This window comes from Rhinolophus hipposideros, assembly GCF_964194185.1.
Source record: "Rhinolophus hipposideros genome assembly, chromosome: 9".
Classification (NCBI taxonomy): Eukaryota; Metazoa; Chordata; class Mammalia; order Chiroptera; family Rhinolophidae; genus Rhinolophus; species Rhinolophus hipposideros.
The window spans coordinates 50,587,278-50,601,801 of record NC_138055.1 but is presented as its reverse complement, the minus strand read 5'-3'; the positions used below and the strand labels follow the sequence as shown (position 1 = coordinate 50,601,801).

Below are 14,524 nucleotides of genomic sequence, written 5' to 3'. Positions count from 1 at the left end.
TTTGCCTGTCTTCAGGTGCAGAATAGGGAGGAGCCCTCCATTTTCCAACTTCTGTCTCTTGGTTTACTTATTCCACTATAGCTGGGACAGGTCTGAGGTTGCTGCTGGAACTTTTTGCTGAAATAGGCCTGAATGATCAGTTCAGGGCACATGATGTCAGTGTGTGGTTAGCACAGGACTTGCCTAGTCCTGATCCCTCATATTGACCCTGGCCAGGATGGATTTAGGTCTTCTGCACTGTCCAATGTGGAAGCCACAAGTCACATATGGCTATTTAATTTAGTATTAAAATGAAAAAGTTTCTCAGTTGCACCACCTATATTTCAAAGTGCTCAACAGCTACATGTAGCTAAGTCACATTAGATAGTGTAGCTATAGTGCATATTAGTGTAGCTATAGTGCATTTTCATTATTGCAGAAAGTTCTATTGGACAGCACTGTAAACCTACCCAACAAAAATGGCCCTGCACCTTAGTTGCCTGCCTTTCTCCCCATCTTCCTTAAAAAATCATCATCATCATCCCAGGAAAAACAGCCATGGTTGATTCGTGGCTCTACTTCTCACTAGAGGCGGTTCATTGAGCAATTTTACTTATTTTAGCCTCAATCTCGTCATCTGTAATATGGACATAATTCCTTGTTATTCATAACGAAGGTGAGGAATAACTAAGAATATATAAAGTATCTAACACAGTTAATTTGTTTCCTCCTGTCCATCCCTTGGGTACAGCTAAAGCAGAAAAGGCATTCCACTCCTCATCCGGACTTAAGGGCAGGGGCTGGGGGAAGGGGGGGGGGAGGCTACCTCCAGGCACAGGGTTTGGGATCTTGTCTAGATTAACAGTACTCGGCCAGGTAGCAGCAAGGCTCCAAGGTACAGCTCCTTTGTTTACTAAAAGGGGACACAGGTCCTGAAGATCCGGAAAGACTGGGGGTGGGGGCACCGAGGAAAGGAAGCCAAACTCTACATTTGTTTTGATGGGGGGGGGAGTGTGTGGTCATTGTGGGGGGGGAAAGGGGGAAGGAGGTCACTGACAGTCCTTTTTCCTCACGAGGGGTTTTGAGAATCAGAAGGAACGACTCGTTCCGCTTTTCTTCGGGCCCCCGAACGTGGCGAGAACCCACCCTTTGCAGCGCCAGGCGCCTTGCCTCACTTTCTCCATTTGCGGACTCCAGTTCCCAGGATGCAGAGCAGCGACCAATCTCCTGGCTCTTCTTCCATCTCCCTCCCGGGAAAGACTGCCCCTGGCCAAGGAAAGGGAGCAGCTGAAGTTTCAGGGGCCGATAACTCCAAGGGAACGGAATTAGAAAGTGATCGGAGTCCTAATTTCTCTAGCCGGGCGGCGAAGAAGGCAGTTCCAGCGCTGGGGCGAAGAGGAGGGGGGTTTCATTCCCACGTGTCTGCCCAGCGGCCGGCCCGGCGCCGTCGGGGTTAACGCGTGGCGGAGGGATCCCGGAGCGTGTGCGTAGAACTGCAGAGTCACAGCCTTTCCTCCGAGAGGGCCGTATCACTCCGCCGCTCCGCTCCAACACAAAATAGGGCCGCGTCTTCTTCTTTCTCCCCTTCTCGAGTGGGGTTCCCCAGGCAAAAGCGCCCCCCCCGGACCTCGCACCGGAGGCTTCCTGAATCTCCACGACCGCTGCCGAGATCTCGGGCCAGGAAATAGCCCCTTCGCAGGAACCACCCTACCGGCCGAACAGGAGGCGGAGGGGGGGAGGCGGAGCGGCGCCGCGCTGCACTACTTTCCTCTCCGGTTGCAAATGGCTGCCTCGTTCCCCACTTTCCGCTCAGTTTCCTGACCCCCCGGCGCCGGGAGCCGGGGTTGGGCCATGCACCTCTAGGCCCCCCGCGATCACAGCCAGCCGGGGGTCGAGGGGGTGCCTCCGATCAGAGCCGGCCAGGCCGGGGGCGGGGCAGCTCCCGAGGCCAGAGGGGAAGGGAGGCGAGCGCAGGGCCTGGAGCGGCCGGAGGGGAGCGGGCAGAGGGCTCGCACCGCCCGCCCCTTCCTCTTCCTCGCCCACCTACCCTCCTCCCTTCCCCGGGGGGAGCAGAGGGTGGGGGGCTCGAAGCCGCCGAGGGCGAACGCTCGGGGTCGAGGAGCCGGGCGCTGGGTGTGTGTCAGGTTCAGCCCCGCGGCCCCGCCGGCTCCTCGTCGCCGTAGCTCGCGCGGCCCCGGGGCGCCGGCCCGGGCGGGCAGAGGGGCTCGGCGCTCCTGCGAGGGTCTCACGTTCCATCCGGGCCCGGCGCGGGGCGGCGCGGCATTCCTTCCGGGCTGCTGGGGAGGCGCCTCGACGTTCCATCTGGAGAGCCTCGACGTTCCACCCGAGCCCGGCGCGGGCGGCCGGGGCGCTGGCCCGGCCCTAGGACTCAGAGGCCGCCCGACGACGCGGATGCGGAGCCTGCTCGCCCAAGATCAAAGCCGCCGGTGCTCTCTTTGTGTCCGCTCGGGATTCGCGGCCCTGGGGCTGTCCATGGAAACCTAAACTGCTGGAACCCGAAGCAGAGAACCCCTCTTTGGCTTCTTGCTGTTTTTTTTGGAGAGGAGGGTGGCCACTCCGACCTGGATTTACCGTTCTTGGTCCCCCTAAGCCCCCCCGTGCGGGGGGCGGCTGTGATCGCTCTGGCGGTTGGAGGTCGGGGAGCGGCCCGGGCTCTGGCCATGTTCTCGGATGAGGATTTTTGGATCGCCTTGTGAAGAGGTGAGTGAAGTGCGCCCGGCCAAGGCCCAGAAAGGGTTGGACTGGGGGCATAGCCAGATGGACTATCTTGGCCAGAGCTGGCCTTTGGGTTGGAGAACGGGGTGCCAGGGCTGAGAAGGGTTCCTTTGGCAGGGTCTGTCAAGGGAACCTGAGCCAGTGGCGGGCACAGAACTGAGGCCTGATGTCTTGGGGTGTGCCTCTTTAAAGACTGGGGGTTCAGGGAACCACAGGAGTTTGGGAACCTGGCCAGATCGCCTGTCTGCCTGTTTATTTTTGTGTTGGGGGGAGCTCTACTAAACAAGGACCCGGGCCCTGATGCCAGCACCAATCCCAGTCGGCTGCTTCTCCCTCAGGGTTCCCTGTGGGCCTTGGGAACAGAACAACTTGGGGACGGTGAGGGCGGTGGTGCGGTAGGGTGCCACAGACCTACTGCCAGGTTGCACTTTAAGGTTGTTCTTGCCCATCCAGGCACCCAGAGCAGTCTCTGGGAGAATCAAGCAACCCTAGGTTCTCACCAGGCCTTGCTTCACTGTGGAAAGGAGAAAGTGTGTGGAAACTGACTAGTGCAAGGAAGGGGGTGGCTGGGGCAAGAAGGAGGCGGGGCTGGGGGCAGCTCTGGCCTTACTGTTCAACTTTAAACTACCCTTGCCTGGCAAAGTGACCCCAGCGAGGCCTAGTGCTGTCTTAGCCTGCTTTACTTCCACTCCTCTCGGGATGGACATAATCTCTAGGGGATTATAGAGGAGGCCGTTGAGATTTGCTCCCTGCGAATGTGGGCTGCAAAAAATGGCTTTTGTCTCCCGCTTTCTCTGAGCCTGTTGTGGAGAGCTGGTTGCCCATAAGTCCTTAGCCAATCCTGCAGGCCCCTCCTCGACCTCTCTAACCCTTTTTGATCAGGGAATGTTAACTGGCCCTCTGATTCTGTCCCATCCTTGCAGAATAGGGTAGCCAGGAGAATGACCTGATCAGAGCTGTTTCTGCAGAAGCCAGTGTTTCCAGCCCTGGCAGGAGGTGTTGGGGAGAATAGGTGTGCATGTGAGTGTACAAAAAGTGAAGCATGAGCCTCACACCTCAGGCCTCTGGGCTGGGACAGCCCCTCTCACAGCTGTCATGCTGCCCAGCAGGGATTTGGCTGGTGTGTTTTGCCCCCTCACTCCATTCCCTGCAACATACCCACAGGCTGGATCTCTGAGCCTGGTCTTGGAAAGGAGAAAATAGGGGTTTTGCCCTGAAAGATTTCTGGGTGGTAACCCTGAGGTGAGAGGTAGCACAGGGGTGGTGGAGTGAGGCTAGCTGTCACCCAGGCTTTCTGCACCTGCCTCCTTTGGAGGGCCCCTCCTGTCATCTGTCCTCAAAGAACTTCCTTAGGAGAGGCCTCTCCTTGTTAGCTGTGGCTGACCCCAGGATGACCCAGAGACAGTCCAGGAGGGTCTACAGGCCAGTGTTGCCGTTTGGATTCTTCCTGGAGGGCTGACCCAAAATGGGGGTGGGGAGAGGTGTGGTTTGAGTCTCAGGCTGGGAACCAGGAAGTCTTGAGTCCTACAGAAGAGCTGTTCACTCAAGGGCCTGCTTCAGCCTTTCACCTCTCCAAGCCTCCATTTCCCCTTTGGCTGGGAAAATGGAGTTAAGGCTATTGGTCTGGGATAGAGGCAGGGAGGAGAGTGAGTTGAGATGACTCCCTGCTTTATTCCTTGCTGTTTTGAGCCTCTTAGACCTAGGACTAAGGGGAGCCAGCACAGTTTTACTCCCTAGATCTATACTTCTCTGGAATCTCTAGTTCCTCAAAGGAATTCTGGCCAGGTATTATCATAGTTTAGAATTAGGGAAAAAAGCCCTTGGGGTGTGTGTGTGTGTGTGTGTGTGTGTGCTGTGAATGATGGGACAGTGTGTGTGTGTGTGTGTGTGTGTGTGTGTATGTTTTGGCTGTGAATGATGGGACAGGGTAATGTATGGTCTTTATTCGTTTGGACCTATTCAGGGGCCTGGCAGCTTGGACTTAGCATTGGGGTGCAGGTACTAGACTGCAGGGCCAGAGAACTGGGGCCCAGGCTTCTTGGAGATGTCCCTAGATTTTTTTGGTACAGCTTGGAAGTCAGTCTGCTCTTTACTTCTTGATCGCTCATATTCCATGGCTCCATGACTGAGGCTTCAACTTTGAAGGATATTGGTACTGTCTCCCAAGGCTGGAAGAAGGTGATTTCTGTACCTCCCCAAGCAGTGCCAGCCTTACCCGCTTGAGAGGGCTGCGCTCGGGGGAGGGCAGAGGAATTTGTCCCTCTGGCCTTGTGTGAGGCAGCCCTCCTCCCACCTACTGCATTATCACTGTTGCTTTTTATTTCTTGCTGTTTGTGACTCCTTTGGCCTCAACTTTGAGAGCAGAGCGGGCAGAGGATCTTTGTGGGCATATAGTAAGATTCACATATTTAGGAAACTTGAAGCCTTCTGTGTGTGGTCAAACCTTGAATGACTAAATAGGAAGAGGGGCCTGGCTGGTGCTCAGACCTCCAGACCCTGCTTCCCATAGGTGGCTTCTAAGGGCCCCTTGAAGTTCCAGAGCAGCTTTCCTGTGGGCTGGCCAGGTGACCACCTTGCTTTCCTTTCAGGTGTAGTTGTGTGGTAGGTTTTGGAAAGAGATGATCTGGGAATGGAGGTAACAGGTATCATGTGATACTTTGTTTTCCCAATCTAGTAGATTCTGCTAGTGTGAGGTGGGGGGAAAGTAAAATAAAATTTCCTTTCCTGTGACATGTCACAAGAGGCTCATTACCAATTTCTGGAAATGAAGTGAGCTCAGGGAAGGAGGACTAATACTGTGGTTCTTAGGTAATTGATTTATTGATCCTGGGCACCTCTGAGGGTTCCCTCTGTCCCAGTTACTCAACCCCAAGTGGCTGACAAAGTTATTTAGTAGTTGGTTTGGGAAGAGGGGCTTGTCCTTACTGAGGTTGGTGCGGTCCCTCTGGTTAAACAAAAGGAGTAGAAAAGGTGAGCGAGAAACTTTTCAAACTTTTATTTAGAGTTCTGTTTTAGGGATTCCCCCCCCCCCACCTTCTCTGGAACACTATACTTTCTCTGCTTAAGCCTCTACCCCTTTCATTAAGAGCTGTTGGCACCTATCCCTTTCTCCCTTTTGTAGGATCCTTTTTCTCTTCCTCACGTCTGTAATTCTTATTCTTTACTTCTCTCTTTTTTGGACTATGCTTAGTTACCTCTGAGGTTTAGGGAAATATGCCCAAAGGTGTGGGTCTCAACCTTCCTAGGTATAACTTTATACCTAAGTTATAAGTGTTTCATTTGGCTCTGGTATCGGCAGGCATATTTTAGAAGAGGGGCCCATTACCCCCACCCCCATAGTGCGTGTGGAAACCCTGCTTGACGGAAGAGGAAGGAAGTTACTCTGCTCTGCTGTGTCCTGCCCAGTTTAGAACTCCTCCAGTGGCAGTGTGCTTCCTGAGACTACAACTCCCAGCATGCCTAGCCTCAGGCCTGGCTACACATGCTCAGTAACTCTTAAGGCCCACTTCTGTTAACTTCTAAGGATATCTGAGGAGGAAGGGCAGTTGGCGTTGCTAAGGGCAACGACCTGAGGACTTCAGTCTGGGTGAAATCCTGAGATCAGTCACTGCAGGGTCCAGGGAGTAGGCCTGGGCTGGATTTGGATGAGCAGTGGGTGGAAGTTGGGGAGTTTTCTCTGTTGTGTTTGGGATGTCCTGGTTGGAACCAATGGAGGTTGGGGAGATCCATTCATAGCTGGACTTTAGTTCTAGTAATGTGTTCTACATCCTGCAAGACCCTAGACTCAGGTCTCTGAGAGAGGGATTTCAGCTGCACGCAGACTTCTTGGGTTATGATTACCCATGGGTTGACACTGACAGACCTTTCAATAGCTGCCTTGAGACCTGAGGAAACAGCGCAGGGTTGGGACCCATCAGAAGCCCAAAACTCAGGCATGAGGCAAAAGGCAATATTAGATATGAACTGAATTTGCTTCTAATTGGATGCTATTGCCCTGGGAACTCTTAGGCAGGAGGTGAGAAGTGAGAAAGGGGAGTGGATTCTCTGAGAATCCAGAGTGGGAGAAGAGGGTATGTGTTTATCTGGGGAAGAAGTAGGCAGTGGGATAAGAGTTAGGGAGAAGGATTTTTCTTGTCGTTAGTATAGGAGTTTGTAGGTAAGGCTTTGCTCTGATTTCTGTAGGGTCATTAACTGTCTTCTTGCTAGGATTTTGGGAAAAGTATTTAGTGGAGAGACTTACTAGACATTTAGATATCTCTTTTAACTTTGACAGGTCTCCCCGAGAGGGCCCTGCCCAGTCGGAGAGAGGGATGGACAGCCAGAAGCCGTCTGGTGAGGATAAAGATTCAGAACCAGCAGGTGAGTGGAACAAATTCTGAGTTTGCTGGCAGCTTTCTGCTCTTCCCAGACAATCTTATATTTCTGGTCCTGGCTCAAGGACAAGAGCTAAGTCTGTCTAATAGACAGGTAATTGAAGGACTTTGTTCTTTGGGACAAAAGTCAAAATGCCATCACTGTGATCCACCAAGGTTTTTGGGTAATCTCATAGGTCTGATGAGTGGTATTAAATAATGGGCGATGGCTGATGCATGCTTCTGTGTTTGTTCATTCAGCTGATGGACCTGCAGCCTCTGAGGAGTCAGGTGCCACTGAGCCAGACCTTCCCAACCCACATGTGGCGGAGGTCTCTGTGCCCAGTTCTGGGGGTCCCAGGCTTCAGGAGCCTCCCCAGGACTGCAGGTAACTAGTTGGAGAAACTGAGAGTATAAGGGCACGTGAGGATTTGACTTGAGAATCTTGGGCTTGAAGGAGGAATATTTAGGAAAATGAGTGTTTGGGAAGCATAGAATATTAAATCATGGGGTAATCAGGGGTGCCTGTGGGCAGGGTCCCGGCATGGTGCTGATGCTTGTGTATGTCCACAGTGGGGGTCCAGCACGGCGTTGTGCTCTCTGTAACTGCGGGGAGCCTAGTCTGCATGGGCAGCGGGAGCTACGGCGCTTTGAGTTGCCATTTGACTGGCCCCGGTGTCCAGTGGTGTCCCCTGGGGGAAATCCAGGGCCCAATGAGGCAGCGCTGTCCAGCGAGGACCTGTCACAGATTGGTTTCCCTGAGGGCCTGACACCTGCCCAGCTAGGAGAACCTGGAGGTAAGTATTGGGGAGGTGGGTAACTGACCTGGGCAGGAAAGGAGGTCTGGGCTGGGTGGTCCTCAGCCAGTGATCATCTTTTTGTTAATTCTTCCCTTTCTGTGTACGTCTTTCCTCCTACACAGGGTCCTGCTGGGCTCACCATTGGTGTGCTGCATGGTCGGCCGGCGTATGGGGGCAGGAGGGCCCAGAGCTATGTGGTGTGGACAAGGCCATCTTCTCAGGGATCTCACAGGTGGGGCTGGGGCTGGGGCTGCATAGGCAACGCGCTGGTTGGCTTCTCAGGTCAGGGTAGAATGAGGAGGGCAGTGGGCCTACTGGGGTAGAGCTGCTACCTGACCTGTTGCTCTAGAGTGAGCCCACGGGCACTGAGGCTTTGTCTCTACCCTGGCAGCGCTGCTCCCACTGCACCAGGCTCGGTGCCTCCATTCCTTGCCGCTCGCCCGGATGTCCACGGCTTTACCACTTCCCCTGTGCGACTGCCAGCGGTTCCTTCTTATCCATGAAAACATTGCAGCTGCTATGCCCGGAGCATAGTGAGGGTGCCGCACATCTGGGTGAGAAGTCCTGCACTTTGGACATCGGGCCATGAGGGGCAAAGTGTGCCTAGGGTTTTTGTACTCTGCAGACCACTCATCGAAGTCTAATTTTATACTGCCAGTCTGCTCCACTAAAATAGGTGTGAACTTTGAGAGGGCAGGGGGTTTGCCTGTCTTGTTTACCATAGTGTCTGCAATGTCTAGAACAATGCCTGGTCTATATTAGGCAGACACTCAGTAACTATTTGTTATTTGTTCATTTTGGTCCATGGACTGCCTGTTATGTAGACAGCTCTATGCTAACTCCTGCAACGAATCCATAGCTGACCTGTATTCTCTGTCCCTTCCTACTGCAGAGGAGGCTCGTTGTGCAGTGTGTGAGGGGCCGGGGGAATTGTGTGACCTGTTCTTCTGTACCAGCTGTGGGCATCACTATCATGGGGCCTGCCTGGACACTGCTCTGACTGCCCGAAAGCGTGCTGGCTGGCAGTGCCCTGAATGCAAAGTGTGCCAAGCCTGCAGGTAAGAATGGGAGGGCAGGAGTGAAGCCTTAGGCAAAGTACAGGTTAGGGTTGAAAATGAGGGCAGGGAGGACCCTGTTATGTGCCCTGTGCCCCTGCAGGAAACCTGGGAATGACTCTAAGATGTTGGTCTGTGAGACGTGTGACAAAGGATACCATACCTTCTGCCTAAAACCACCTATGGAGGAACTGCCTGCTCACTCTTGGAAATGCAAGGTGAGTGTCCTTGATCCTGCCTAACTCTCCCTAACTCTGCCTCCTACAACATCCAGAGTTTCTCTCCTGTGACAAGTCCCTTGCTCCCCTCCAATCTCTGCTGTCTGACCAATGTCTGTTTTGCCTTCTCCCTTCCCCTAGGCATGCCGGGTATGCCGGGCCTGTGGGGCAGGCTCAGCAGAGCTGAATCCCAACTCTGAGTGGTTTGAGAACTACTCGCTCTGTTATCGTTGTCACAAAGCCCAGGGAGAACAGCCTATCAGTTCTGTTGCTGAGCAGCGTGCTGCTGTCTGTATCAGGTACGTGCTGTGGACCAGAAGAGATTGGGCTGCGGGATTGGAACTACTGAGATTGGCAGGGGCCATGTTAAAGTAAGATGACTTTGAGAGGAGAGCCTTAAGGTGGGCTGTATAATCCAAAGCATGTATGCCTTGCCCCAGTGTGCTCTCTCGGAGTTGATAGCTAATGAGAGCCACGGTATCTGTTCCCTTGTACCCTCTGTAGATACTCACCCCCAGAGCCTGGCGATCCCCCCACTGACGAGCCTGATGCTCTGTACGTTGCATGCCAAAGGCAGCCAAAGGGTGGGCACGCGACCTCTATGCAACCCAAGGAACCGGGGCCCCTGCAATGTGAAGCCAAACCACTAGGTGAGTAGGATTTGAGGGTCCCTGAAAGTAAACCCCTTCTATTCTGCGGCGAGGGACAGCTTCTGCTTTGCCCCAGACCCTGCACTTCCTGTGGAGTAGAGTTGAGCTAGGTAGGAGCATAGTTTGTTATGTCTGCAGGGAGAGCAGGGGCCCAACTTGAGCCCCAGTTGGAGGCCCCCCTAAATGAGGAGATGCCACTGCTGCCCCCACCTGAGGAGTCGCCCCTGTCCCCACCACCTGAGGAATCCCCCACATCCCCACCGCCTGAGGCATCGCGTCTGTCCCCACCGCCTGAGGAATCACCCCTCTCTCCACCGCCTGAGGAGTCGCCTCTGTCTCCCCCACCTGAGTCGTCACCTTTTTCTCCACTGGAGTCGCCCTTCTCTCCACCGGAGGAGTCACCCCCATCTCCCCCACTTGAGACACCCCTTTCCCCACCACCTGAAGCACCACCCCTGTCCCCACCATTTGAGGAGTCTCCCCTGTCCCCCCCACCTGAGGAGTTGCCCACTTCCCCACCCCCTGAAGCATCTCGCCTGTCTCCACCACCTGAGGAGTCACCCATGTCCCCTCCACCTGAGGAGTCACCCATGTCTCCACCACCCGAGGCATCTCGTCTGTTCCCACCATTTGAAGAATCACCCCTGTCTCCTCCCCCAGAGGAGTCTCCCCTGTCCCCACCACCTGAGGCATCACGTCTTTCCCCACCACCTGAGGACTCACCCATGTCCCCACCACCTGAAGACTCACCTATGTCTCCCCCGCCTGAGGTATCACGCCTATCCCCCCTGCCTGAGGTGTCACGCCTGGCCCCACCATCTGAGGAATCTCCCCTGTCCCCACCACCTGAGGAATCTCCCACGTCCCCTCCACCTGAGGCATCACGCCTTTCCCCACCACCTGAGGACTCACCCACATCCCCACCACCCGAAGACTCACCGACTTCCCCGCCACCGGAGAATTTGCTCATGTCCCTACCCCTGGAGGAATCACCCCTGTCGCCACTGCCTGAGGAGCCGAGACTCTGCCCCCAGCCTGAGGAACCGCGCCTGTCCCCTATGCCTGAGGAGCCACACCTGTCCCCTCGGCCTGAAGAGCCACGCCTGTCCCCTGCACCTGAGCAGCTGCTTCTGTCCCCCCGGCCTGAGGAGCCATGCCTATCCCCCGCACCTGAGGAGCTGCGCCTGCCCCCCCTGTCTGAGGAACCACGCCTGTCCCCCATGCCTGAGGAGCCGCAGCCTTCTCCCGTGCCTGAGAAGCTGCCCCTGTCCCCCCGGCCTGAGGAGCTGCGTCTGTCACCCCGGCCTGAGGAGCTGCGTTTGTCCCCCCGGCCTGAGGAGCTGCGCCTGTCCCCCCGGCCTGAGGAGCTGCGCCTGTCCCCCCGGCCTGAGGAGCTGTGCCTGTCCCCTCGGCCTGAGGAACCGCACCTGTCCCCCCAGCTTGAGGAATCGCACCTGTCCCCCCAGCCTGAGGAATCTCACCTGTCTTCCCAGCCTGAGGAGTCATGCCTGTCCCCTCAACCTAAAGAGCCCTCTGAGGAGCCAGGCCTATGCCCTGCACCTGAGGAATTGCCCTTGTTCCTCCCACCTGGGAAGCCACCCTTATCCCCCTTGCTTGGAGAACCGGCCCTGTCTGAGCCTGGGGAACCCCCTCTGTCCCCTCTGCCTGAGGAGCTGCCGTTGTCTCCATCTGGGGAGCCATCCTTATCACCTCAGCTGATGCCACCAGGTAAGGGGATGTTAGTACCCCCTTACTCTGAGACAGTCTTAATTCTTAATCGTACATCTAATCTAAGCCTCCCATTTTCTCTTTCCCTCCAGATCCTCTTCCTCCTCCGCTCTCACCCATTATCACAGCTGTGGCCCCACCAGCCCTGTCTCCTTTGGGGGAGTTAGAGTACCCCTTTGGTGCCAAAGGGGACAGTGACGCTGAGTCACCACTGGCTGCCCCCATCCTAGAGACACCCATCAGCCCTCCACCGGAAGCTAACTGCACTGACCCTGAGCCTGTACCCCCTATGATCCTTCCCCCATCTCCAGGCTCCCCAATGGGGCCTGCCTCTCCTATCCTGATGGAGCCCCTTCCTCCTCGGTGTTCCCCACTCCTCCCGGATTCCCTGCCTCCCCAGAACTCCCCTCCTTCCCAGTGCTCTCCTCCTACTCTGCCACTGTCCGTTCCTTCTCCACTGAGTCCCATGGAAAAGGCAGTGGAGGTCTCGGATGAGGCTGAACCACCTGAGATGGAGACTGAGAAAGTCCCTGAACCTGAGTGCCCAGCCTTAGAGCCCAGCCCTACTAGTCCTCTCCCATCCCCCATGGGGAACCTTTCTTGCCCTGCACCCAGCCCTGCCCCAGCCCTGGATGACTTCTCTGGCATAGGGGAAGACACAGCTCCTCTGGATGGGACTGACACTCCTGGTTCCCAGCCAGAGGCTGGACAGACCCCTGGCAGTTTGGCCAGTGAACTTAAGGGTTCCCCTGTGCTCCTGGACCCCGAGGAGCTGGCCCCCGTGACCCCTATGGAGGTCTATGTCCCCGAATGCAAGCAGGCAGGGCAGGGCTCACCCTGTGAAGAGCAAGAGGATCCATGTGCACCGGTGGCCCCTACCCCACCCACTCTCATCAAATCTGACATCGTTAATGAGATCTCCAATCTGAGCCAGGGCGATGCCAGTGCCAGTTTTCCTGGCTCAGAGCCCCTGCTGGACTCTCCCGACCCCGAGGGGGGCGGCTCCTTGTCTATGGAGTTGGGGGTATCTACAGATGTTAGTCCAGCCCGGGATGAAGGCTCCCTGCGGCTCTGTACTGACTCTCTGCCAGAGACTGATGACTCGCTGTTGTGTGATGCTGGGACAGCTGTCAGTGGAGGCAAAGCCGAGGGGGACAAGGGGAGGCGGCGCAGCTCCCCTGCTCGTTCCCGCATCAAACAGGTGAGGGGCTATCCAGCCACTAGATTTGGTCAGTGTCATGTCAGCTGTCAGACGTGTAGTCCTGTGTCACTGACACCTTTCCACTTGGCTTGTTGAATCCTAGATGCTCAGAGATACTTTAATCCATTCTCTTATTTTATTAAGGAGAATGTTGATAACGTAGAGGGAGAAGTGACTTGCCTGGTTTCATGGTTACCCAGTAATATAATAGAATCGGGACTAGAAACGCAGGTCTTTCAAGCTAGTATTTTTTGTCATTGTGTCATGTTGGCCTCTCTTCTTGGGAAAAGAGCCATCTACCTGTTGCTATCTGAGCTGGCTTTCCCTCTGCCCTGTCTGGGACTCGTTAACTGTTGTGCTCTGTCCATTTGTCTCTTCACTCCAAGCCTGTAGACCCAACATACTAGCCTTCGACTTGCCCCCATAATCATTCCCTTCCGTCACTCAGGGTCGCAGCAGTAGTTTCCCAGGAAGACGCCGGCCACGTGGAGGAGCACATGGAGGACGTGGGAGAGGACGGGCCCGGCTAAAATCAACCACTTCTTCCATTGAGACTCTGGTAGTAAGGAGAGGCCTCCCATCCCCCAGACACGCTTCAGCTGGCCCCTTCAATCCTGCCAGTCCCCTGCACGCTCACCTGCCTGCCTGCCTGCCTGCTAGCCTAGGGCCTATCCGGCTGTCCGTGCTCCTTCTGCCCAGTTGGCCCCCAGGCTTCTCTGAAATCTCTGCTGTGGGTCTGAGGCCCAGTTTGGGAGCTGGGGTGTTCTTTCTGCTTCTTAGTCCTGGCTCCTGGCCTTCATCTTAGCCAGGGGTTCACACCTCCTTCCCCCAACACCAAAGGGGAAAGCAGCTTGTTGGGGCAAATTTAGCTGCCTCACTTCCCACAACTCTCTGCCTATAAGGTTGCTGATATCGATAGCTCTCCCAGCAAGGAGGAAGAAGACGATGATGACGACACCATGCAAAATACTGTGGTTCTCTTCTCCAACACAGACAAGTTTGTCCTAATGCAGGTACCATACTTGACTGGTGTAGTCCTATCCATAGCAGTAAGACCTGACAGACTGATGGTGGGTGCGTGTGTTTTGGTGTGAGGGTAGATGCAGAAAACCAAGGACCTAACTTCTGGGGACCCTAGCTAATTAGGAAACAGTGAGGCAGAATCACAGTAATTTGTCCATCCCTCAAATTTCACTTGAGTGTTTCCTCCGAGCTTGGCACTGAGCTAGGAGCTAGAGATGGAGTGAAAAAAGACAGGAGTGCTTGCTCTTTTGAAGCTTATAGTCTAGGGAGCTTATGTACATTCTCACTTGAATAATCTCAAAGCTGACAGAATACTGTCAGACATATTACTCTCTCAGCCTGACCAGTATTCATCTCTCTTGTCTTCCTTTCACTTCTTACCTTTCCCCATGTCAGGCTATTTCAATTCAAGTTACCTGATCAGATAAACAAGCCTAGGAAGGAACAGGGTCCCATGATGGCTCACAGTGTTCTCATGGGTTTTTGTGATGGGTTTTTGGTTCCCTGACTCCCTCCCTCAGATTAGAGTTGTAGTCATTTGCCAGGACCGAGTGGGATGAGCAGACCTAGTTGGACACTGGGGTTTCTGTGTGTTTCCCCAGGATATGTGTGTGGTATGTGGCAGCTTTGGCCGGGGGGCAGAGGGCCACCTCCTTGCCTGTTCCCAGTGTTCACAGTGCTATCACCCTTATTGTGTCAACAGCAAGGTGAGTTGGGCCCCAGAGGCCAGGGCTGGGGTATGGGGCCACTTATTTCTTATCCTAGGCCCCTGTCCTGGCTTA

At 55.0% G+C, this 14,524-nt stretch overlaps 1 protein-coding gene across 7 annotated transcripts in view; it reads left to right on the top strand.

The window, feature by feature from the left end:
* The first annotated feature begins 1,370 nt into the window (after positions 1 to 1,370).
* Positions 1,371 to 14,524, top strand: part of KMT2D (lysine methyltransferase 2D) — a 40,186-nt gene continuing 27,032 nt past the window's right edge. For 4 of the 7 annotated variants that reach the window (XM_081060894.1, XM_081060898.1, XM_081060897.1 and 1 more), the window contains exons 1-15: positions 1,371 to 2,700; positions 6,989 to 7,074; positions 7,329 to 7,455; positions 7,641 to 7,864; positions 7,990 to 8,099; positions 8,259 to 8,421; positions 8,760 to 8,925; positions 9,026 to 9,140; positions 9,282 to 9,439; positions 9,645 to 9,790; positions 9,929 to 11,518; positions 11,611 to 12,719; positions 13,168 to 13,281; positions 13,622 to 13,732; positions 14,345 to 14,449. In XM_081060894.1, coding sequence (XP_080917020.1) covers positions 7,026 to 7,074; positions 7,329 to 7,455; positions 7,641 to 7,864; positions 7,990 to 8,099; positions 8,259 to 8,421; positions 8,760 to 8,925; positions 9,026 to 9,140; positions 9,282 to 9,439; positions 9,645 to 9,790; positions 9,929 to 11,518; positions 11,611 to 12,719; positions 13,168 to 13,281; positions 13,622 to 13,732; positions 14,345 to 14,449 — 4,287 coding nt within the window. In that variant the 5' untranslated portion in view covers positions 1,371 to 2,700; positions 6,989 to 7,025. The remainder of the gene's footprint in view (positions 2,701 to 6,988; positions 7,075 to 7,328; positions 7,456 to 7,640; positions 7,865 to 7,989; positions 8,100 to 8,258; positions 8,422 to 8,759; positions 8,926 to 9,025; positions 9,141 to 9,281; positions 9,440 to 9,644; positions 9,791 to 9,928; positions 11,519 to 11,610; positions 12,720 to 13,167; positions 13,282 to 13,621; positions 13,733 to 14,344; positions 14,450 to 14,524) is intronic. The other 3 variants (XM_081060896.1, XM_081060895.1, XM_081060893.1) reach the window with 2 other exon arrangements.